Raw genomic sequence first — 26,119 nt, forward strand, 5'->3', positions numbered from 1 at the left:
TGCAGATAAACTGTGAATGTGATACCAACCACAACTTATGATTTTTCCTCCATATTGTCATTCACTTCCTATTTCCTTGATATTAAGGACACATTTACTGCTGTATTTACTGAATGTTTGAATTACAGTTTTAATGATATTTTACAGTAAGATTTACATCATTAATCTGTATTTGTTTTTATGTACAATAATGCTAACATACAATTTCACATCAGGTTTTGTGCTGCATTTTATTTGTGGCCTTTTACACATTTTTTGTCAAACAGAGATACATTACACATCACAAAAACCTCTTTGTGTTGGACAAAAGTGAATGCTGCCACTAGCACAAGAGTTGTAACTATTTACTAGTAATGCCAAGTGCTTGGCCCTTTGGTCAATTACTTATTTACAACCAGTCAATGAGTTCAGCTTAATATTCTGTCATGTGATTCAAATGATGGCAAGTGCTTTGGCGATATGATGAGACTGTGTTTTGAGGTATTCTTGGCTTCTGTTATCCTCAGGGACACCTGGAAAAAAAGTTGTAAAGACACAGATAAATTATGGGTTTAATTACTTAATACGTTTAAATTCACTTCATGCAAAGCGTTAGTTAAAATTACTTATTTCCCTACCAATATGCCTCTGAAGAAAATCCAGTATTAGATGATTATTAACCCTTATTGCAGTTAAAGCATTTATCTTCTTCATGGTGAGATTGAGCCAGTAGCCTAGGAGAAAAGGCGTATCTGACTGACTTTCATGTGTTGTTGCTCTGTAACATAACATCCATCTTGAATAAAATCATTTTCTCAGCTCTGTAGTTGGCTTTATGCATTTCCTTGTACTGTTCTCTTTGGTAATAAATTACAATAAATAAAGTAATGAGATCAAATATTTGATGTAAGTAAGCAATTTAGAGTTGCATTGAATTGGTAGATAAGTTTGCATTTTCCTTCTCTGTAATGTTTTACTAAGATTTACCTATTTCTATTGAGGAACTTTAGACTTTCTAGTATGACTTTTAGAAATGCTTACAACAGTAATCATAGCACTTGAAACTTTATATTCCTTCTTCATAGAGAAAATGGAATTTTTTAAGGAAGTTTGGAAAGGGGAAGCAAGCACCTCAGATTCTACATTAGCAGGGACCGCCTTTTGTGTCTCAGTGAGTAGGAGGTAAAATACAATAAACTTGTATGTACTGTGTCAGGAACAGTTCAGACATGATAGAAGGCACAGAGTTAGAACCAAACATGTATTAAAAGAAGAAGAGAAATGAAAGTGGAAAGAATAATGTAATTATTGTTGTTATCAGAGGGTAAATCCAGAGGGTGGTGGAATGAGGGCAGTGGTTCTCAACCTTGGGAGTCTAGTAGGACTCACTTCACCTGTTTTGGAGAAACTTGTTTTGTCTGGTGTCAAGAGGAGGCAAATTCAAAAGGGTAATCATCACCAGTTGAAACATATGGTGACTGATGGTACCCCTTAGGGAAATGGCAAAAAGGGGCACAAAAGGACACCCGGTGCACTTTGTGTGTATGGCTGGGAGCCTCATTCAACATATTGAAGAGGTTATTCTGGCAGCCAATCAGGGAACATGGTGCAACCAACTGCAGATTGTTGCTCACATCGGAACAAATGATGCCTGTTGTCTGGGCTCCAAAGTTACACTTGGCATTCCAATGAGAGGCAGAGAAGGTTGAGAAGATCAGCCTTGTGCATTGAGTTTTGACAAAGCTCACAGTTTGCAGCATTGACCCAGAACTGATGGCGGCCACTTGGTTCAAGTCAAGTGGAAGGACTGAGCCAGAGACTTCGAAGGTTCTGTGATAAGCTAGGCTATGACCTTCTGGACTTGCTCTATAGGGTTGAGAATGGGATGGTCCCCCCTAAATGGGTCAGGTCAACACTACACATCAGAGACTGCTACTCTGATAGCTGACTGTGTGTGGGGTGCACGCAAGGGTTTTTTAGATTAGGTGACTCTCCATCCAATCCAGATAATGATTTCTGTAGGAAACCTAGAAGTATCAGTGTAAGGACAAAAAAAATGTCTCCCACAGGTGAGAGCATTGAAATCCTAAAGGCTAACTGCTGAAGCATTTGCAACAAAGTGCCAGAGGATCAAGCACTCCTGAAAAGCAGTGAAGCTCATATAAAACTAGGTAAAGAAAGCTGATTGAAACCTGACATTAATAGCAGTGAGAGTTTTGGGGAAAACTGAAGCGTGTATCAAAAGGATAGGCAAATGGGAAATGGAGGTGGTATACGTATTAAATCCAGTAAACAAAAAACTCAAAGCCACCAAGATAGAAATAGAAGCTGTATGTGAGACTGTTTGGGCAAGACTCAGTATGAGGGGTGGGCACAAAATGATAACTCAATCCTTCTATCACCCAACAAACTCTTCTCTTGATGTAGCCAAAAACTTTAGAAAGAAACCTCAATTCACTTGTATGTAAGTTCCAAAATCATACTTAAATCATCAATGGAGACTTTAATTATCCAACAATCAATTAGGAAAATTCAAGTTTTGTTAGTGGTGGGCAAGGTAAGACATTCTATGAACATCTCTAAAGGCTTTAAGAAACATCTCTAAATGCTTTCTCTGAAAACTACCTAGAATATATAGTTTGGAACCACACTCATGCTACAAATATATCAGTTCTAATAGCAACAATTAGACCTGACACCTTTGAGGATGCCCACATCAAATCTGGTATCAGTGATCAAGGCATGGTTGTGGCAATAGTGATTACCAAAGTACAACTAACACAAGCAGAAAGATACATATGTGTTCAGTAAACCAGATAAAAAATCAGTAGTATCATATCTCAATTAGGAACTTGAAACTTTCAGCACAGGGCACAGGGATGTAGAGGAACTGTGGCTCAGGTTTAAAAGAATAGTTGACTATGTACTGGATAAATATGTTCCAAGTAGAACAGTTCATAAAATAAAGTATAGGGCTGTAAATAGAGAGATGTTAAATGAAATATGTTTGGCTGTCAAGACAGCAATGCATGAAGCTTTCAATGACCACCATAGCAGAATATTGTCAAATTATCTTCCACAACACACAAAGAATTTCTTATCATATGTCAAGGCTGTTAGTGGCACCAAAGTCAATTTCCAGTTGACAGTGAATGAAACAGGAACTGAAACTGAGGCTAACAATGCAAAAGCTGAAATGTCTAACTCCATTTTCAAATGTTCCATTACAAAAAAAAATGAAGGGGTACTGCCCCACTTTAATCCTTGTACCACTGTAAAGATGAATGAAATAAGTATTAGTGTCAGTGGCATTGAGAAACAACTGAAATAATTAAAAGTGAACATAGCTGCAGGTCCCGATAGAATCCCTGTCAGTTCTATACTAAATCTGCACTAACTTCCTCTTCTATCTATAATCTATTGTAGATCCCTGGAACAAAAGACCATGCCCAGATCTTGGAAAAAGGCACAGTCCATACTGTCTACAAGAAAGGTAGTAGAAGAGATCCACACAAGCACCGTACAATATCCATGACACTGATTTGTTATAGAGTACTAGAACATATCCTGAGCTCAAACATAATGAAGTAGCTCACACAGAATGACTTCCTCCATGCCAAACAGCATGAATTCCAAAAACATCTATCATGTGAAATCTAACTCGCACTTTTCTCACACAACGTACCGAAAGCTTTCGATCAAGGCAACCAGGTAGATGCTGTATTTCTTGATTTCCAAAAAGCATTTGATTCAATACCATACCTATGCTTATTGTCAAAAGGGTGATCATATGGGGTATCAAGTCAAATTTGTGACTGGAGTGAGGACTTTTTGGCAGGAAGGACACAGCATGTTATCTCGGATGGTGAGTCATCGTCAGATGTAGAAGTAACTTTGAGTGTGCCCCAGGGAAGTGTATTGGGGCCTTTGCTGTTCATGCTGTATATTAATGACCTTGCAGTCAACATTAATAGTAACCTCAGACTTTTCACAGATGATTCAATTATCTAGAATGAAGTACTATCTGAAAGAAGCACAATAAATATTCAGTCAGATCTTAATAAGGTTTTAAAGTGGTGTAAAGATTTGCAACTTGCTTTAAATGTTCAAAAATGTAAAATTGTGCACTTCACAGAGCAAAAAATGTAATAGCCTGTAACTATAACACCAATGAGTCACTGTTGGAATCAGCCAACACATACAAATAACTGGGTGTAATAGTTTGAAGGGGTATGAAATGGAATGATCACATACGCTCCATCATGGGCAAAGTAGATGGTAAACTTAGATTTATTGGTAGAATACTGGGGAAGTGCATCCAGTCTGCAAAGGAGATTGCTTACAAATCACTCGTACAACCAGTTCTAGAATTCTGCTCAAGTGTGTGGGACGTGTACCAAATAGGATTAACAGGAATGTATACAGGTTTGTTTGATCCATGGGAGGGTGTCACAGAGACACTAAAGAAACTGAACTGGCAGACTTTTGAAGACAGACATAAACTATCCCAAGAAAGTCTATTAACAAAGTTTGAAGAATCAGCTTTAACTGATGACTCTAGGAATCTGCTACAAACCCCTACATTTCACTACACAGCAATCAGGAGGATAAGATTAGAATAATTGCAACATGCACAGAGGCATTCACATAATCATACTTCCTGCACTCCATATGTGAATGAAATGGGAAGAAACCCTAATAACTGGAACAGTGAGATGTACTCTCTGCCATGCACTTCACAGTGATTTTCAGGGTGTAGATGTATAAACAGAAAGCATTAGATTATGTTTCATTTTTAATAAACTGTGAGGGAGATTCCAATTTAAAAAAGTCTTGGGATCTAGCACTCAATTAAGATTTTACCAGCCACCACATTCACCAGAACTGGGAAACTCTGAGACAATGTGCATTTAATAGAAAATCAGTGTGGGCTCTGAAAAACAAAAGAGCATCAAGGGTGCAGTCAGTATCTGGAACAGAAGTCAGTTAACGGTAATGATGTGAGACCAACAGTAGTCCATAAGCAATGAGTACACATAAAAACAGAACTTGCAGCACCTGATGAAGATATCTGGGTTGGCTGTCAAAATATTGAGCATAAAATGGAATCAACAACTTGGTTGAACACCCAGAAGCACACCATCAACCAATAACACCGAGAAAACCTGAAGGAAGAATCACTGGAAAGTACTACACCTAGTGGAGATGGTTTTCCGATTACTAAAGAATTTCACTGAGGAAAATGAGGTGCACTGATCAAAGTTGGTAGCACTATGCACAGACAGAGAACCTTCCATGTTGGACAATCATTCTGGACTCTGAACATTCTTAAAAGAAGTTGCTCCAAATGCAAATTCGATTATACATCTTTATCGTTTGGTAGTGAAAATGCTTCCATCTGATTTGTTAAATGTACAAACATTCACTGAGGTAGTAAAGGCCATAAACCACATCCAAGGTAGTGCAACAAACACAACCATTCTCAAAGAATTCTTCACAGAAGTGCGAAGGCTATCTCATGGCAAGATGTTGAATTGCTTGCTCAGACTTTGACAGCAAATTGCTTTTTTTCTGGAAAGGGTGTAAATGGAGCAAGACTCATGACAAAATAACAGATAATTCACTTAAAGTGGCATATCTTGTAATTTCTTTGCAATATGTTTAACCTTGGCTTGCAAGGAGTTATGGTGAATATTTTGAAAGCACAATATAAAGTTGCTAGTTTTCTTCACAGACTGGAGTCACATTGTGCAATGGCTGAGACAAAGCCAAAAATGATAATGATTGTTTGAATATGCAGTACCAACAATGTAACTGACTTTTATTATTTCTTGTTTTAATATAGCACCTACAAAAGCATGTAAGTTTTATTTGCTGAATGTCAGTGAAATATTATGTACTTTCCTGTAATTCTAAAAATAGTAATGCTGAAACAAGTTTTTTCCAATCTTAATTTTTGTTAGATACTAAACTCTAATGGGGGTATTGCTTTTTATATGATCTTGTTCAGCGTAAATGGTTTCAGAAGGGTTAGGAACCACTGAATGAGGGGACATGTTGGAGAGCAATTTCCCATCTATGTGATCTGAGGAAACTAATACCACATGGGAGCATCCAAGTGGCATATGTAGTATAGCAGACACTCTGGTCTCTTTAGTCATACTGTAGAGCATGCTGAGCAACTAGGTGATGGATGTCCTCAAAGCAGGCAAGTTATTCTGTGTCCATTTGTGTATTTAGCCACTTTAATGGAAGTCACTCCTATATAAAAAGCCTTGCACTACACACATGTCACATAGCAAACAGCAAGTTGTTTTTCATATTGCTCTCCCTGAGCTGTAGTAGGTTTCACCAGTGATGAGAATGAAGTAAGTGATAGAGTGAGAACATGGACCATTGGAAATGATTGCAGGGGTACATTATATTCCATCCTGTATTTTAAATTCATGTGTAAAGGTCACAATAAGAAATATTTGTAACATGCCAAAATGTTGTCATTTTTCATTAGGTATTTGTAAGAGTACATTAAACACTGCAATACACCTCTAGTTTCCACTTCTGTTTTTGTCTCATAATCAATGAAAGAAAAACAGGGAAGGAAGAAAACATGCAGGCTGGACTGTTCCTTAAATACTGTTCAGTTTTTATGAATAGTTCTGTAAGGTAAGTGGTAGTTGTCAGTCCTCAAATAGTGCGTACTGTATTCAGGGTTTTCAGCATTGTATTAAAACTAAATAATAATAATAGTAGTAGTAATAATAATAATAAAACTGCGGTATGACTTATGTTATGGGTGTGCTATTTCATAAGTATCAGATTAATGTTCTTGAATATAGACATATGCTACCTCTGAATATTTTTGCTACTGACTCTGTATCCTGTTTTGTTTTGTGAGTAGAGCTAGAACTAAATAGCAACACTGGTTAAAGCTGGTTGAGTTGCAGACAGGCACAATTAAAAGGCTACTAAACATTTAAGCTTTAGACAAGAAGTCCCAGACACAATTAAAAGGCTACTAAATATTTAAGTTTTCAGAAAAAAATCCTCCTTCAATAAGAGAAAAGAGAAAAGACACACACACACACAGATATATATATATATATATATATATATAAAAAAAATAGGGAAACATTCCACGCGGGAAAAATATATTTAAAAACAAAGATGATGTGACTTACTATACGAAAGCGCTGGCAGGTCGATAGAAACACAAACAAACACATACATACACACAAAATTCTAGCTTTCGCAACCAATGGTTGCTTCGTCAGGAAAGAGGGAAAGACGAAAGGATGTGGGTTTTAAGAGAGAGGCTAAGGAGTCATTCCAATCACGGGAGCGGAAAGACTTACCTTAGGGGGAAAAATGGACAGGTATACACTCTCACATATCCATTGTACACATATCCATCCGCACATACACAGACACAAGCAGACATTTGTCTTTCCCTCTTCTTCCCTCTTTCCTGATGAGGCAACAGTTTGTTGCGAAAGCTTGAATTTTGTGTGTATGTTTGTGTTTGTTTGTGTGTCTATCGACCTGCCAGCGCTTTCGTTCGGTAAGTCACCTCATCTTTGTTTTTATATATATATATATATATATATATATATATATATATATATATATATATATATATATATATATATATATATATATATTTTTTACGGTAAAAAGGGGAAGGTGAATACAAAGTGAGTCTACTGGTAAAAACAGAAAGAGAAAATAAAGAGAAAATAAGACGACAGGAAAGATTTCGAAATGCAACAGTGACAATAACAAACGTAATTGTTGGGTTCAAATTAATAATATGGTTATAATAGAGGGAAACATTCCACGTGGGAAAAATATATCTAAAAACACAGATGATGTGACTTACCAAACGAAAGCGCTGGCAGGTCGATAGACACACAAATAAACACAAACATACACACAAAATTCAAGCTTTCGCAACAAACTGTTGCCTCATCAGGAAAGATTCCCATGTGGAATGTTTCCCTCTATTATATATATAAAATAAAATAGAGGGAAACATTCCACATGGAAAAAATATATCTAAAAACAAAGATGATATAACTTACCAAATGAAAGCGTTGGCATGTTGATGGACACACAAACACGCACACACAAAATTCAAGCTTTCACAACCCCAGGTTGCTTCGTCAGGAAAGAGGGAAAGAGAGGGAAAGACGAAAGGATATGGTTTAAGGGAGAGGGTAAGGAGTCATTCCAATCCCGGGAGCGGAACGACTTACCTTAGGGGGAAAAAAGGACAGGTATACACTCGCACACACACACACACACACACACACACACACACACACACACACACACACACACACTCACACACATATCCATCCGCACATATACAGACACAAGCAGACATTTGTAAAGGCAAAGAGTTTGGGCAGAGATGTCAGTCGAGGCGGAAGTACAGAGGCAAAGATGTTGTTGAATGACAGGTGAGGTATGAGCGGCGGCAACTTGAAATTAGCGGAGGTTGAGGCTTCACAGTGTAGGCAGGTCAGTTGGTAAATCATGTGGGTGCTTTCACACGTGGCTCTGCCTTTGATCGTGTACATCTTCCGGGTTACAGGACTGGAGTAGGTGGTGGTGGGAGGGTGCATGGGACAGGTTTTACACCGGGGGCAGTTACAAGGGTAGGAGCCAGAGGGTAGGGAAGGTGGTATGGGGATTTCATAGGGATGAACCAAGAGGTTACGAAGGTTAGGTGGATGGCGGAAAGACACGCTTGGTGGCGTGGGGAGGATTTTATGAAGGATGGACCTCATTTCAGGGCAGGATTTGAGGAAGTCGTATCCCTGCTGGAGAGCCACATTCAGAGTCTGACCCAGTCCCGGAAAGTATCCTGTCACAAGTGGGGCACTTTTGGGATTCTTCTATGGAAGGTTCTGGGTTTGAGGGGATGAGGAAGTGGCTCTGGTTATTTGCTTCTGTACCAGGTCGGGAGGGTAGTTGCAGGATGCGAAAGCTGTTTTCAGGTTGTTGGTGTAATGGTTCAGGGATTCCGGACTGGAGCAGATTCGTTTGCCATGAAGACCTACACTGTAGGGAAGGGACCGTTTGATGTGGAATGGGTGGCAGCTGTCATAATGGAGGTACTGTTGCTTATTGGTGGGTTTGATGTGGATGGACGTGTGAAGCTGCCCATTGGACAGATGGAGGTCAATGTCAAGGGAAGTGGCATGGGATTTGGAGTAGGACCAGGTGAATCTGATGGAACCAAAGGAGTTGAGGTTGGAGAGGAAATTCTGGAGTTCTTCTTCACTGTGAGTCCAGATCATGAAGATGTCATCAATAAATCTGTACCAAACTTTGGGTCTGCAGGCCTGGGTAACCAAGAAGGCTTCCTCTAAGTGACCCATGAATAGGTTGACGTACGAGGGGGCCATCCTGGTACCCATGGCTGTTCTCTTTAATTGTTGGTATGTCTGGCCTTCGAAAGTGAAGAAGTTGTGAGTCAGGATGAAGCTGGCGAAGGTAATGAGGAAAGAGGTGTTAGGTAGGGTGGCAGGTGATCAGCGTGAAATTTTGTGTGTGTGTTTTTGTGTTTGTTTGTGTGTCTATCAACATGCCAAGGCTTTCGTTTGGTAAGTTACATCATCTTTGTTTTTAGATATATTTTTCCCACGTGGAATGTTTCCCTCCATTATATTCATATATCGTCTCTGGCAGCCAGAAAGAGTAGACGTGTGTGTGTGAATCATGTTGGTGTGTGTGTGTGTGTGTGTGTGTGTGTGTGTGTGTGTGTGTGTATGTGTGTGTATGTGTGTGTGTGTGTGTACGTGTGTGTGTGTGTGTGTGTGTGTGTGTGTGTGTGTGTGTGTGTGTGTGTGTGTGCATTCTATTTCAGAAGAAGAACTTTTTGTCTGAGTGTTTGAATGTATAGCAATCTTCTCACTGTGCCTGTCTGTGACTCAGTGTCTTCTCTGTAGGGTAAGTAGCACTCATAACATTGTTGTTATTTCATCTTAGACTTTCCACTGTTTGAAAATAGAGGAAATATTTATAGTAGTTGCTTTACACACCTAGTTGACTGCTCCTCTGTGTCTGAAGTATCACTTCCTCCCTTGTAAGTTTGTGTATTAACAACTGTGTATGCATATTTTAATGGATTTTAAATATTGTATATTGCTTTAATTTCTGTTGTCTGTGAAGCCCTATTAGCTTTTTATGTATGCATGCTCTGATATATCTAATATCATAACAAAACTATGGTCAAAGATTAAAGAATAATAAAGTTCAAATATTATCAGTACAGAAGCAGGAATCAAAAGAACATTCAATAACATTATGGTATGACAGTATTAATCATACCTTATTGTATATCCTGCTCGTTCTGTGTTTTGTGTTGGTCTCTCTTCTATAAATCTTTGCATGACTGAGACATTTGCTGGTATTTGGAAAGTCTGTGTGTTGATGAAAATTACTGGTTGAGTAACCTTCTTCGGCAAGTCAATTTCTTCCTTTAGAGCAAACATCCAACCATCCAAAATTATGCCAAGCCTGAAACAAGTAGTAGATTTTCTTTAAACAAACAGCAATGTTGTGTTTAGATTTACAGAATTATGAACTATGGGTGTAATATTGGGGGAATTTAATTTTCTCCTTATTACACAGGTTGTTAGTTATTTAAATTAACTGAGGACCAAGACTGCTATGAACATGTTAGGAGTGGCTGATGTCATATATTTTAGATCAACATAGTCATTACCAGTACTGCCTTAAAATTAGTGTTACGTAAAGCTGCTATCAACTCATGCAAAATATTCTACATGGTGAAAACAAAAACATGACACCCATGCGTTCCTGACATACTAACAGGGATGTTTGAAGCAAGGTCATATTTCAATAGTGCTGACTAATCACTTGCCAAGAGCACATTTTTAAATGTTGGAACTTCAACCAAATCAACATCTGGTGTGCTGTTGCGTACCAAACCAACACACTGACGGGTATAAGTGTCATCCATAAGGCGAAGTATATCAGGATTATGGCAAGCAGGTAAAGCATAATAAAAATTGGGAGAATCTGAAATACATCTTACCTAAATCGAGAATCTGTCCCTAGGGCCAGCAGGGCTGTACCACCACCGAATGAATGCCCCATCATAACCAGATTACTCAGATCCAAGCGATCCTACATGGGAATTACAAAAATTGTGTATAAGTCCTTTAGATAAAGTGCACAAATAAAGTAAGAACTAAAAAGGAATTAAATTAATTTTTGTCATTTACCTTAAGCTGAGTCAGAAGGAAGCCATTGTCGAGAATATTTTCCACATTAGATCCTGCATTTATCCTCTCTAGCAGGTCAACAGCTTTAACACACTCACTCGCTCTTTTCTTAATCTGAAATGCAAAGTAGGAGGAAAAGATTACATAGCTTTCTAATATATGTAAGCATTACTTATAAGAGTGGAATGCTTGATATAATATAATTTACACCAGGTTCAGCTACTTCAATGATGTGAGTAAATGATGAGAAACAGGGAAAAGTGAAGATGTTTCAGTAAAATACTGACAAAAGAGAAATTTATCTACTGCTTAGGAATAGGACTGATTTGCAATTAATAGTAGAAACTGAATAATACTGTTTACTGAAATGAGAAACTTTAAAGTAGTTATCAGCTTCTTCATGAGTAACGATCTCTATAGATGATATGAATTAATAGAGGGAAACATTCCACATGGGAAAAATATATCTAAAAACAAAGATGATGTGATTTACCAAACGAGAGTGCTGGCACGTTGATAGACACACAAACAAACACAAACATACACACAAAATTCAAGTTTTCGCAATAAACTGTTGCCTCATCAGGAAAGAGGGAAGGAGAGGGAAGGACGAAAGGATGTGGGTTTTAAGGGAGAGGGTAAGGAGTCATTCCAATCCCGGGAGCGGAAAGACTTACCTTAGGGGGAAAAAAGGACGGGTATACACTCGCACACACACACACACATATCCGTCCATACATATACAGACACAAGCAGACATATTTAATGACAAAGAGTTTGGGCAGAGATCTCTTTCCTGATGAGGCAACAGTTTTCTTGCGAAAGCTTGAATTTTGTGTGCATGTTTGTGTTTGTTTGTGTGTCTATCGACGTGCCAGCGCTTTCGTTTGGTAAGTCACATCATCTTTGTTTTTAGATATAGATCTCTATAGATGACTGTATAAGTAAATAAAATCCTTGGGATTTCATTACTGCATCATACTTTTGAAAACTGGTAGAAGTCAACTTCAGATAAGTACAGTTTGCATTCCAGAGAAATGTTAGAACATGTGAGGCAACACTGACTTTAAACATTTATCTTAGGAGATAGATTAAGGGGACAGACCAGGGTAGAATTTGTTTTAGCCTAAGCTTTTCATTGGCTTAAAATGTTCCTTAGAGAGTTTATTTTTAAGATTCATTCATATAAAGTGTGCCATAAATATTAAATTATGTTAAAACTGGGATTTACTACATGGGGGTCTCATGCATCTGATGCTTGAATGCAACTGACGTAATACTATAATAATTACCAATGGAAAAGGATAATATCACACAGGGCATTAGTATCAACTAAAATACCATTCTCAATGTGATTTCTCTTTATAACATGATTTTTTTTATGGCAAACAGTCTGAAAGCAAGTGCTTGTCTTGTAAATAAATGTCATGTGACTAGGGCCTCCCATCAGGTAGACCATTCGCTGGGTGCAAGTTTTTCAATTTGACACCACTTCGGTGACTTAAGTGTTGATGAGGATGAAATGCTGATAATTAGGACAGCACAACACCCAGTCTCTGAATGGAGAAAATCTCCAACCCAGCCGGGAATCGAACCCGGGCCCTTAGGATTGACATTCTGTCGCGCTGACCATTCAGCTACCGGGCTTATCTTGTGCCTGCTTAACTTATCATTTCATTTATTTTTTATATGAAGTAAAATATGAGTGCTTGAAAATGGCAAGCAAACACATTTATATGGACAGAAAAGGTTTGAAAAGAAATCCAAACCATGCAAAATATGCTTTGATTGGTGTTGTGACAGTGCCACGACATTTAACAGTGCCGCCACGACAGTACGCGCAAACGGCGATAGAGGTGCTCCGCAACTCGGCTGAGCGCGGGAGCACCACCTAACTACGAACGGCGCCGGCCGCATGTCACGGCAGGGCAGTCGAATAAGAGATACTGAGTTGTTATCATGTAACCAGCTATTGTTCATAAGTGAGTGTGTTTGAATATCCACACAATTATTGGTGATTAAAGGTTATAGCACTTTTTGGCGACGAGGTTGGATATTTTCACTGCATTGTGGATTTGTGTGTGTTCGTGACGGGGCAGACATGGAACAGCAAGCACTCATTGAACAACAAACACAGCTGACAGCTGTTATTCAGGTACAACAAACACAGCTGACGGCTGCTATTCAGGCATTGTCGACGTCGCTTACTCATCGTCTGTCTTCCTCTTCTCTGCCTCCATTCCCTCCTTACGACGAGGCCGCTGAAGACTGGGAGGATTACGAGAAGCGTTTGTGGCAACACTTCTTGGCTTTTGGTGTTGCCGACGCTCCTATGTGTAAGTCGTTATTTCTATCTTGGATTTCCCCATGGATCTATCAGCTGCTATCTCAGTTAGCCTTTCTGCGGGAACCTGCTTCTCTGTCCTTCCAGAAATTTGTGACTTATTGTCTAACTATTACCGAAAAAACACCCACGTCGTTGCCGCCCGTGTGGCGTTCTACCGGTGTCGTAAACAGCCCCATCAATCTTGCCGGGCTTGGGCGGCAGAACTACACGGTCTGAGTAGGAAGACGGACACTCATCATGAGTCTTATGCTGATTCCATGGTTAGGGATGCTATTCTATGGCTTGCTCCTGATAAAGAAGTTCGGCAATGTGCCCTACAACTGCCAAACCTGTCGTTGTCGGAAGTTCTAAGCATCGCTCAATCCTTTGAAATGTCTCACGCTGCTGGCGCGCAAATAGACGCGTGGTGTGATGTAGGCGCTGTACAGTCAACTTTCGACACGGACAATTTGCCTGTTTCACAGGAGAACAAAGATGTGGCAGCGGTTCACTCGCATAAACAACTTCGTGTTGGGCCGCAACGCTCACAGCAAAAACAACAACCACAGAAGCAGGTTCGTTTCGCACTTCCTTCTTGTCCACGTTGTTTCGTGCAGCATGACAGGGCCGCGTGTCCAAAACGTTGGGCCACGTGTAATTCATGTAGGAAAAAAGGCCACATTGCTTCTGTGTGTCAGTCCCCTAAAGTTCCTGTCAACGAGGACGAGGCATCGGACATGGATGTTAACTGTGTGCTTTCTCAAACAAATAAGTTGTTTGTTACTGTTCGTGTTCTGGATAAAGACATTCGCATGCAAGTGGACACTGGCTCTGCAGTAACTCTCATTAATTCTCGCACGTATTTGGAGTTGGGCTCCCCTCCCTTGTCTCCAGTTACGCGAAATCCGAGAACTTATAATAAACAGAAAATTCCTATCATTGGCCAGTTTGATGCTTCCACTGCCTACAAGTCTGTTGTTAGGCCCCTCACGTTTTATGTGGTGGATCATGGGGGCACTGAAAACCTGTTCAGTTATGATGCTTTCCAGTTGTTCGGGTTCTCCATTGATGATGATGTGCATCTCATATCTGAGGATATTCCGTATCAACAGCTGGATGGATTGTGTTCTGAATTTTCGTCCATCTTCTCTGCTGGTCTGGGTCGTGCCAAGGATTTTGAATCCCACATTACTCTTAAACCTACACCTCGCCCTAAGTTTTTACGGGCATGCCCTATTCCGGTGGCATTGCGTGCACCTGTCAAGGCTGAGATAGACAGGTTAACAGCTTCAGAGATTCTCCTTCCTGTTACCTCCAGCAAATTGGCATCACCAATCGTGGTGGTTTCTAAACCAAATGGGAGTCTGCGATTGTGTGGTGATTTTAAAGCCACTGTCAACGCTCAGAGCCTCATTGACACTTATCCTCTTCCCCGTCCTGAGGAGTTATTTACCAAGTTCGCTGGGGGCCAGTTCTTTTCCAAACTTGACTTATCGGAGGCGTACCATCAGTTGCCGTTGGATGCTTCTTCCAAGGAATTTCTCGTCATCAACACTCCTTGTGGGTTGTATCAGTACGCCGGCCATTTTTCAACAGTTTTTGGAACAGCTCACGGCTTCCGTTCCCGGCTGCATAAACTATCTGGATGACATTGTTGTCACAGGGGCCTCCACTGTTTTGGGTTTTGCATTCGGCTGGGTTGAGGTGCAATCTGGACAAGTCACAGTTCTTCCAACCCTCCATTGTGTATCTTGGTTTCCACTTGTCCTGTGAGGGTATGCGTCCTATACGTCAGCACGTTGCGGCCATTAACGCTCTACCCCGGCTGTCTACGGTCAAAGAACTTCAGGCATTTCTAGGCAAGATTGCTTATTATCACACATTCATTCCATCCGTGGTGGCGGTAGCTCATCCTCTGCATCAGCTGTTACGCAAAAACGTCCCTTTCTGTTGGTCTGACGAGTGTGAGCAGGCTTTTGTCCACCTGAAGGCTCATTTGCAGTCGGCGCCTTGTCTTGCCACATTCCGTCTGGGTCAGCACTTGGTTCTGGTGACTGATGCGTCACAGTATGGCCTAGGGGCTGTTCTTGCCCATCGGTATGAGGATGGGTCGGAACGACCCATCGCCTATGCTTCCAAGACCCTCAACGATGTGCAACGGCGTTACTCTCAAATCGAAAAGGAGGCGCTCGCTATCATTTATGCTCTAAAAAAGTTCAGCGTTTTTTTGTATGGTTCTATGTTTCACCTCATCACCGACCACAAGTCGCTGGTCTCTCTGTTCAGCCCATCGGCGTCGCTTCCGGATAAGGCAGCTCACTGCCTGCAACGTTGGGCCTTATACTTGTCTCGTTTTCACTATGAGATTCACTATCGCCCCACGGCCCAGCACGCCAACGCTGATGCATTGTCGCGATTGCCGATGGGCCCCGACCCGGTTTTCGATCATGATGAACTACTCTGTTTCCACATTGATGAGGAAGATTGTCGTGCGGTCGAGGGTTTTCCGCTTACAGGTTCGCAGGTCGCGTCGGCTACTGCACAGGACCCGGTCCTGCGTCAGGTGATCAGTTTTGTTCAACGGGGTTGGCCGGACAGGACCGAGGGCCAGGCATCAGATCCCCTTCGCAACTACCATGCCTTGCGCCTTCGTCTGTCTGTTCGTGATGGTGTTGTTCTTCTGGCCACGGGTGGCGCATCTCCATGGGTCATGGTGCCAGCCTCTCTTCGCAAAGATGTTCTCAAACTGTTGCATGAAGGCCATTGGGGTATTTCTCGGACTAAGTCCCTGGCCCGCAGGCACATTTATTGGCCCAGTATTGATTAGGACATCGCCCACATGGTTGCTGCATGTGGTCAGTGTGCTCCACAACTGGCTGCACCTCGTACAATGCCCTCTCCGTGGCCTGATCCAGTGCAGCCATGGGAACGGGTGCACACTGACTTTGCCGGCCCCTTCCTCAGTACTTATTGGCTACTGTTGATTGACACCTTCTCGAAGTTTCCGTTTGTTGTTCGATGTCCATCCCCCACCACTGTGGCGACGACGCTGGCTTTGTCCAAATTCTTTGCGCTAGAAGGTCTTCCATCCATGATCGTCACGGACAATGGCCCTCAGTTCTCTTCGCAGGCCTTCCGTGATTTTAGTACTGGACAAGGGATTCATCATGTTACAGCATCGCCCTTCCATCCGCAATCGAATGGGGAGGTCGAGAGCCTTGTCCGCACTTTCAAAAGCCAGATGAAAAAATTCCTTAATGATTTTTCCACAGATGACGCTCTGCTGCAATTTCTGAGTTCTTATCGCTTCACGCCTCTGGGTGATCGCAGCCCTGCTGAACTCTTGCATGGCCACCAACCGCACACTCTACTGCACCTGCTTCATCCTGTCAGGCCTTGTGCTGTGTCCCCTAGTGCGGGAAAATACTCGGTGGGCGCCGACGTGTGGGCACGAGGGTATGGATCTCGCCCTACATGGATTCCAGGGGTGGTCAAGGCTCTTCGCAGCCGCCGGCTTTGTGAAATACGTATGGACAACGGCATGGTTGTTCGCCATTACGACCAGATGCGCCCACAAGTGGTGGCCATGCCAATGCCACCGCCCCTTCCTTCCCCTCCACCAGCCCAAGAAGCCAGTCCTGTCGCTGCTGCCGATCTACCGTACGTGTTGATGCAGCCGACGTCGCTACCGCTTCCGAGTATGCCAGAACCGGCCCCAGTTGCGACGCCACCTTCTCCGGGTCCACAACACCTATGGATGCTGCTCCGGAGTTTTCACCCATCATCTCGTCCAGGAGGCACGTTCCATGCACGAGCTTCCGTCCTGGACATTTTCGACCATACTCTCGAGTCTCTCCGCAGGATCTTCTCGGGGCCTCACAAGAGGCCATGGATGTCTCCGCACTGTCCATGTCTCCAAGGAAGTGAGTGTTGTTCTTTCTTTCAAGGGGGGAAAAGTGTTATGACAGTGCCACGACATTTAATAGTGACACCACGACAGTACGTGCAAACGGCGATAGAGGCACTCCGCAACTCGGCTGAGCGCGGGAGCGCCACCTAGCTACGAACGGCGCCGGCCGCATGTCACGGCACGGCAGTCGAATAAGAGATACTGAGTTGTTATCATGTAACAAGCTATTGTTCCTAAGTGAGTGTGTTTGAATATCCATGCAATTATTGGTGATTAAAGGTTATAACAATTGGTAAAAGTGGAATCAATATAATCTCAACAAAAGGTGACAGTGTTTTGGCATCATCACTGCTGATTAATGGTTTGTTCACTTTCAATGATAAGAGTACAAAAGCCAAAACTTCACATGCTTGTTTTTTCAAAACAACAGTTTTCAAATTGGCAGAAATTGTAACTCATGAAATATACATCCAATTACAGTATACCCTTTTTGACTTGTGAGTCAGCATTTTTTTCTACAGTAGTATCTAGGAATTTCGCAATATATTTTAATCTCAATTTTTGGTGCATGTTTCTATTACAACATTTTTGTTGAGAAAAATGACTTGTTTCAGATTGTTGCCAATTTGTTAAAAACCATTTTTTGTAAATATCCTTGTGTACTACATTAGACAATATTATCAGTTTCAAAGCAGTTTTTAAAATTTTGTTCTAGGCTGAAAATTGTGGTGTTCAGAGCTCCCACCAACTGCCATCACACACAGCAATTGCCTTTCATCAATTTCTGTGGACTGTCCTCTGGGTGCAAGATTTTTACTTGATAAAAATACATAATACAATCTTAGAGGTGAACAATAAAGGTCTAAAGTCAGTTTTGTAATTTGTGTGTTATTTTATTGAAAAAAATCTTGAATATCAGTTCCAAAATTGAGTCTCACCCTGGTCTACCCCCTTAAAGAAAGGCAAACCTATGTTTATAGCAGCTGTAGACTTAGAGAAAGCTTTTGGCAGTGTTGACTGAAATACATTTTTTGAAATCCTGAAGGTAATGAGGGTAAAATGTAGATCATGAAAGGTTATATAAAACTTGTACAGAAACAAGACAGTAGTTATAAGAGCTGAACAGTATGAAAGGGAAGCAGTAGTTGGGAAGGAAGTGAGGCAGGTTTGTAGTCTATTGCCTTGTTATTCAATTTGTACATTGAGCAAACAGTAAAGGAAATAAAAGAAACAACTGGAATAGGAATTAAAGTTCAGGTGGAAGAAATAAAAACTTTGAGGTTTGCTGGTGACATTATAATTCTGTCGGAGACAGCAAAGGACTTGGAGGTATAAGATAAACATCACCAAAAACAAAACAAGGGTAATGGAATGTGGCTGAATTAAATCAGGTGATACTGAGAAAATTAGATTAAGGAACAAGACACAAAGTAGGAGGTGCATTTCATTATGTGGGCAGCAGAATAAATGATGATGGCCAAAGCAGGGTGGATAGAAAGTGTAGTGACAAGAAAGGCGTTTCTGAAGAAAATAAATTTGTTAACACTAAATACTAGATTTAAGTGTCAGGAGGTCTTTTCTGACAGTATTTGTCTGGAGTGTAACTTTGTACAGAAATGAAATGTGGACAATAAGCAGTTCAGACAAGGAGAGAAAAGAATGATTTGAAATGTGATGCTATAGAAGAATGCTGAAGATCAGATGGATAGGTTGCACAACTAATGAGAAAATACTGGAGAGGACAGGGGAGAATAGAAATTTCTAGCTTAACTTGACTAATAGAAGGGAACGGTTGATAGAGCTGCATCGAACCAGTCTTCAGATGGAAGACCACAACAACAAGAGCAACAACTCCTGACTTATTTGTATTATTGTCTCTGTGAACTCTGTACTGCCAACCATAGTGTATTGTCTAATAATGTGTGAATCACTGGTTTAATTCTCATCTCCTGCAAATATCTGTAAGTCAACATTATAATTTCTAGAAGGTCCTGGGACTGGCTTGTTCATGGAATACCAGAATTTTCTAGAATGTAGCATGTACAGGGTGTCCATAATTAAAGCTTCAGTTTCAAAATGCTGTAGCAAAGGAACCACTGCTCAGAATGATATCACATTTAAACAGCATATTACTGAGAAAATACTAAAAAATAAAGAAGAAAAAACCAGTAGATGGTGCTGTAAGCATCAGAATATGCACAACAACAGATGTACAGCACACAGTCGTTCCTTAGTTTGTGTCCGAGGCACCCAACATGGTGTCTCCATTGCTGGTAAAGCTGTTTTAGAAGAGCAATGACTGGGTGCCAGTAGCCCTGCAATTCTTCTGAACACTCAAGGGTATAAAAAAGGCATTTTCCAATTCATGATAAAGGTCTGGAGTAAATTATTACAAAATTCAAAAGAACAGGTTCCTTTGATGTGCAGTGTGGTAGAGTGGTGAAAGCAGTTAGTACGATGTCTATCGAAGATGTGGCCACAGCATTGCAGGAGGGGTTGAGCTGTGGTGTGCAAACACACAGTGCAAGGGCAATTGCCCAAATGTTGGACAAGCCAGTGAGCAAGGTGCATAAAATCCTATGAAACATCCTGCACTGCTATCCATACAAAATCACCCATGTTCAGGAGTTGCTTCCTGCTGACCTGCCAGCAAGAAAAATGTTTGATCTGGAATTTCTTGTTCACGTGAAAGTGGATAATGAATGGCCATTGAACATTCTGTGGACAGATGAAGCCCTTTTCCATCTCCAAGGACATATCAATATGCAGAATTGCAAGATTTGGGCAATAGAAAATCTGCATGCACATTGGCCGGTAGCATTTTGTTCTACAAAGGTGACTGTGTGGTGCCAGTTGATGACACTGGTTATCTCAGGGCCATATTCTTTTGAGAATATGAGTCCTCCAAGTCCTGTTACCTATACCATCACTGGTAAACACTATTAGTCTTTTGCACACCAATGTTATTCCAATCCATCGACAGTGTGGATGAGTGGGTGGGGCCATTTTTTTGCAAGATGGTGTTCTTCCACATTTTGCACAGCCAATGAAGTGAACACTGCAGAGGAATTTTGGAAATGCTACAATTATCAGCCCTCATTTTCCACAGCCTAGCCATCCAGATCATGTGATCTTAATCTGTGTTACTTTTGGCTGTGCGGTTATCAGAAAGAGGTTGTATTCAGTGCTCCAGTTATGAACACAGCTAAACTGAAAGCACGCATTGTTCAACACATTCTGAATATGACCCCTGAGATACTCTGATCTGTTGGGGAACATGCCCTTTGTGGATTTCAACTTGTGACAGAAAATGCTGGCTAGCATATTGAACATGTCTTGAGCCAGTCTCATAACAATTAGGAATCAATATCATTTTGATTTTTATGCAGTTTTTGGTCCCACAACAATTAAAAACCAATGTCATTTTGCTTTTTATGTGGTTTTTGGCCTCAGAACAACTAAAAACTGGTTTTTACCATACAATGCAGTACAGCCTTGCTGTGTACTAACACTGCCACAAGTGTTGACTGCCAAGCTTGTGCAGTATGGATGATGTAATGTGCAACTCAAACCATAGCCATTGCATTGCGATCCATCTGTCATGTGTAGCCAACCCCATTAATGTTAAGATGCCTGCGGAGGCATCTATTGACATAATTTTTGTAATTTGTTTTTGTTTGTTTCTTCCAAGACATTTCTCCCTGTGTCAATAATATGCTGTTCAAATTTAAAATCATTCTCAGCAGTCTTTATCTTTCTACAGCATTTTGAAACTGGAACTTTAATTATGGACATCTGGTATGTATAAATAAGTTGGAGCACTTTCTGCTAAGGCAGGCAGTTCAGCTCCGCATGTATTCCATAAAATACTTTAAGTGTGTAATGTTAGTTCATTTGACAGCATTGCTCTCATAACTGGTAAAGATTTTGGATTTTACATGGTAGTTTGGTGAAGACACTGGGTACCTCAGACATCAACATTTCCACTGCCTTGAGTACATAAGTTTGTGCAAAAGCTGTTGATTTTTTTGGGCAGGAATGTGAGTATAAATAGTAAATACATTTGAATGTACCAGTGGATACAGATGCATCAGTAACACAGATGCCCATCAGTCATCCAGCAGTGTTTCTAGGACATGCTGGCCAGGATTCAACAAAATGGTTGAAGGGATTTGACTTTGTCATTAAATACAACAGTGGGATGGCACAATCTGTCTTGTACCATATACTTTTACTTACACTTTACAGCCACACAGTGATTCGAGAACAATGAGCAAAAGCTAAATTATGGACAAATTTCATGTGGAAATGAAGAACACATTTGAGGCAACCAGCAACAAGTCCTCACAGCTGGAGAAAAACTGAAGAACAGAGTCTAATGCATGATAGTTACATAAAAGAGTTCTGGTGCTGTGTCTCAAACAGTGAGCCCAAATATGACAAAAGCTGACAAAGTTTCACTACAATTGAAGGGTGCCACAACATAGGACATCATAAAGTAGTGCTAGCACATTGAGGCATGCACCACTAAATAATACGCTGAAAGATTTTTGACAGATTAAAAATGTAATATTGAGGGCTGTCATGGAAGACCTTCAGAAACTCATATCACTAATTTGGTAAATAGTAAGGAAAGTGATACAAAGGTCTACAATGCCTGTTAATGCCAGACCAAGATGGTTAGAAGGAAAAGCTGTGAATATGAAGACCAGCTAGGAAAAGCTAAAACCACTAATTAAAGAAGAGCTTTGTCAGTCATTGGCATTAATTTCAACAAGACAGACCAACATTATGGAATGGAGTTAGAAATCTCAGACTTAAGACACAATTTGGACTTAAGACACAATTATCTCACAAAATTGAAGATTCTTGATGACAGAAATAACTAGCACACTTGCCAATTCTATTCCCTTTCAGTAAAAATGGACATTATGAGAGTGGAGGGCAATACACCAGTATCTTTACATCATGGATGCCCTGAGAAAAATGATGAGTGTTTGATGGCTATTATGCTAAAAAATGTCTGACAAGGCAATCAAAGGCACGAGCAGAAAAACAGGCTAACCCTCAAACGTAAAAACTTAGAGGTAACTGTTGCCATCTGTTGCTGGGTACGGGAACTATCAAAATTGACATTGTTTTCACCCCTAAATATCCCAACGTGATATTGAAGGGTGAGACCAATGTCAATTTTGATAGTTCCTGTACCCAGCAACAAATGGCAACACTTATCTCTAACATTTTACATTTAAGGGTTAACCCGTTTTTCTGCATATGTCTTCAATTCTTTGCACACCAGGTAACTGAAGATGCCTATTTCTGACTTGTAGGATGAAGCCCATTGCCAAACCCTAGCTTAAGTCACTCTTCAAGGCATTGCAGTCATTCCTTGTCTCCATACTGAAGTTCCAATTGCTCATTCAGATGCTGAAATTTTCTTGGAGCCTGAAATGTGTTTCTGTGTTCTTAAGGAGAGAAAAAATGCCAAGACAAAACTACACACTAAAGCAAATAATTATATCGGCACAGTTCTATTGCAAATCCAGAAAGATGATGGAACAGTGTTTGGTTATGTCTCGGTCTAAGAAAACTTCTTCTCACACTGAAAAAGGTAGTATTGCAGTTGGTTGGACAATCAGTAAGCTAAGCTATATATATGACAGACCATTCACTATTGTGACTGACCACCATTCTTTTTTGGTGGCAAACAAGTCTCAAAGAAATCATCAGGACAATTGGAAAGATGTGCACTGCAGCTTCACGAATATGACGTCACAGTAATATACAAGCATTGATACAAACACATGGATGCCAAATGGAGTTTGTATAATCCACTGGAGGGACAGTACAATGCTGGTGGTGCCTCAGTCACCACTGCACTAATGAAAAATAGCAGCTGAACAAAGGAATATTTCTGAGGACCACAGACACATTACAGAAGGAAGATCCTGTCTAAGGAAATTTCTGAATGGTGGATGGAACATTGTGTAAAAGGAATTATGACTCAATGGGGCATCAATGGTTGTTAGTCAACCCTGTTATTTACGGCCAGCTACACTGAAGTGTTTTCACAATGCTTTGACATCAAGCCATCTAGGATTTGCGAAGACTCTTGACAGAAAAGAATCAGGTATCAGCAGCTAGGTCTTTACTCATATGTCAGACATCATGTAAGCAATTATAGGAAGTGCCAACAAAAATAGCACATGCCACAAGTATCTTGAGGGCATTTGGTACCATTTCCTTCAACAGGTGCTCCTGTTTCACTAGACTGGAATTGTTCTCGTGGTAAGGTTCAGTGAATGAGAACAGTGTGGAATGACTATCTCATCGAAAAAAACTTCCTGGCAGATTAAAACTGTCTGCCGGACCGAGACTCGAACTCAGGATCTTTGCCTTTCGTGGGCAAGTGCTCTACCAACTGAGCTACCCAAGCACGAGTCACGCCCCGTCCTCACACCTTTACTTCCACCAGTACCTCGTCTCCTACCTTCCTAACTTTACAGAAGCTCTCCGCAATATCCTTTCTTTCAGGAGTGCTAGTCCTGCATGGTTCACAGGAGAGCTTCTGTAAAGTTAAGAAGGTAGGAGACGAGGTACTGGTGGAAGTAAAGCTGTGAGGACGGGGCATGAGTCGTGCTTGGGTAGTTCAGTTGGTAGAGCACTTGCCCGCAAAAGGCAAAGGTCCCGAGTTCGAGTCTCGGTCCAGCACACAGTTTTAATCTGCCAGGAAGTTTCATATCAGTGCACACTCCGCTGCAGAGTGAAAATCTCATTCTGGAAACATCCCCTAGGCTGTGGCTAAGCCATGTCTCTGCAATATCCTTTCTTTCAGGAGTGCTAGTCCTGCATAGTTCACAGGAGAGCTTCTCTAAAGTTAGGAAGGTAGGAGACAAGGTACTGGCAGAAGTAAAGCTGTGAGGACGGGGCGTGAGTCGTTCTTGGGTAGCTCAGTTGGTAGAGCACTTGCCCGCAAAAGGCAAAGGTCCCGAGTTCGAGTCTCAGTCCGGCACACAGTTTTAATCTGCCAGGAAGTTTCATATCAGCGTACACTCCGCTGCAGAGTGAAAATCTCATTCTGGACTATATCATCGATTACAGGTGTCATCATGGTAAGACAGATTGCTGAAGCTCCAGAAATTGCGAGGTTCCTTATAGAAGATGTAATTTTGAAACATGGAGCACCTCTCTGATCATGGAAAAGTGTCTCAGGCAAGACCGGTGTCAGAAGTAAGTGCCTACCATCTGCAGATAAATGGCATCACAAAATGTTTTAATAAGATGTTGGCAGGTTTCATGCTTTTTTACCTGACTCGTAGTTGAGAGCTGTACAAGGAAATGTAGACTTGCCCAACAATTGCCGTATCTCAACTGCAATAATTCCATTTGAACATCACAGTGACAATATGAGCATATGAGCAGCATGCATGAAAATGCTAGTGCCACCATTCAAAGACCCACTGACTAAATCAATATCCAGAAAGCTATGCTCCATTCTGAAAGAGGTCGTCAATGTTTTACATGGAGGGAAGCAATAGCATCTGCAGTATATCGTCCACAATCATGAAGTAGTTATAATCACTAACTGGTGATGTCCGGATCACTGGTTCAGTTCCTACCTCCTGCAATTACTTATAATTCAACATTCACAACTTCTAAATGGTTTTGGGTCTTCCTATCTATGGAATATTGTAATTGCTTGAACATGTAGTCACGTGCACACACTGCTGTATCAGGCTGTTCAGCTCTGTGTGTGCTCAATGAACCTATTTACCATGTGGAGTGATGATTCTTGTTGACAATGCTGCTGTTGTAACTGGTAATTGATTCCAAATAATATAAGACATTATTATTATTATTATTGGTGGTGGTGGTGGTGGTGGTGGTGGTGGTAGTAGTAGTAGTATCAGTAGTAGTAGTAGCATGAGTAACAGATTTACAAAGAAAACAAATCTGACCAGTTTCATGTTTTCATTACCGCACCAACAATACACAAAGCATCTGATGTTCATCAAATTTCCAAGAACACATTCCACACTGTCTGCCTTTTACTGCAGAAGTAATTAGCTATTACAGTATACCAGTTAGTCTCTTAATCAGTGTCTTACACACGAAAAAATGCATTAGATTTAAGCATCAGATGATTTAAGCAATTTTTACTTAGAAGTATAGACTTGTAAAATATCACTTGTTTTGTATCTCACTATGTGTGCAAATGGAAGGTAGGGATATATCAACATATGTAACAATGACCATGAACAGCAGGCCACTTCTATGAACATCTGTAGTGGACAAATATTAGGTTTCCCAGTGGTGGACTTACTGTCGGTTTCTGTTATTCAACTTTGCATTTACAAGTGAACTTTGATCACCATTGCAGTTTACCTGGTCTGATTTAGACATGTATTTTATAATGCTTCAACTGATGAGCATGAAGTTTCCATTTATTTATATTTTAATTTCAATGAACATGCATGGTGAAGTTGGACTTAGATCAAATGCAGCCCGGAACTATTACATTTTAATTTAAATCAGAAACTATCGCTTATTTTATTTCTGTCAAGGACTATTATTATTTGATTTTCTGGACTAACAAACAATATTAATCTGTTGTTACAGAAAGTTTATTTGCGTTCAACAAATGTTGTT

General features: G+C 40.7%; 1 protein-coding gene across 1 annotated transcript in view; it reads right to left on the reverse strand.

Annotated features, from left to right (window-relative positions):
• Positions 1 to 211: 211 nt before the first annotated feature.
• Positions 212 to 26,119, reverse strand: part of LOC124776690 (platelet-activating factor acetylhydrolase-like) — a 91,940-nt gene continuing 66,032 nt past the window's right edge. Inside the window, exons 6-10 of the mRNA XM_047251793.1 lie at positions 11,235 to 11,348; positions 11,045 to 11,136; positions 10,315 to 10,503; positions 618 to 757; positions 212 to 512 (exon numbers count right to left, since the gene is read on the reverse strand). Of these exons, the coding sequence (XP_047107749.1) occupies positions 433 to 512; positions 618 to 757; positions 10,315 to 10,503; positions 11,045 to 11,136; positions 11,235 to 11,348 (615 nt within the window). The 3' untranslated portion in view covers positions 212 to 432. The remainder of the gene's footprint in view (positions 513 to 617; positions 758 to 10,314; positions 10,504 to 11,044; positions 11,137 to 11,234; positions 11,349 to 26,119) is intronic.

The sequence above is a fragment of the Schistocerca piceifrons genome, chromosome 2 (assembly GCF_021461385.2).
Source record: "Schistocerca piceifrons isolate TAMUIC-IGC-003096 chromosome 2, iqSchPice1.1, whole genome shotgun sequence".
Classification (NCBI taxonomy): Eukaryota; Metazoa; Arthropoda; class Insecta; order Orthoptera; family Acrididae; genus Schistocerca; species Schistocerca piceifrons.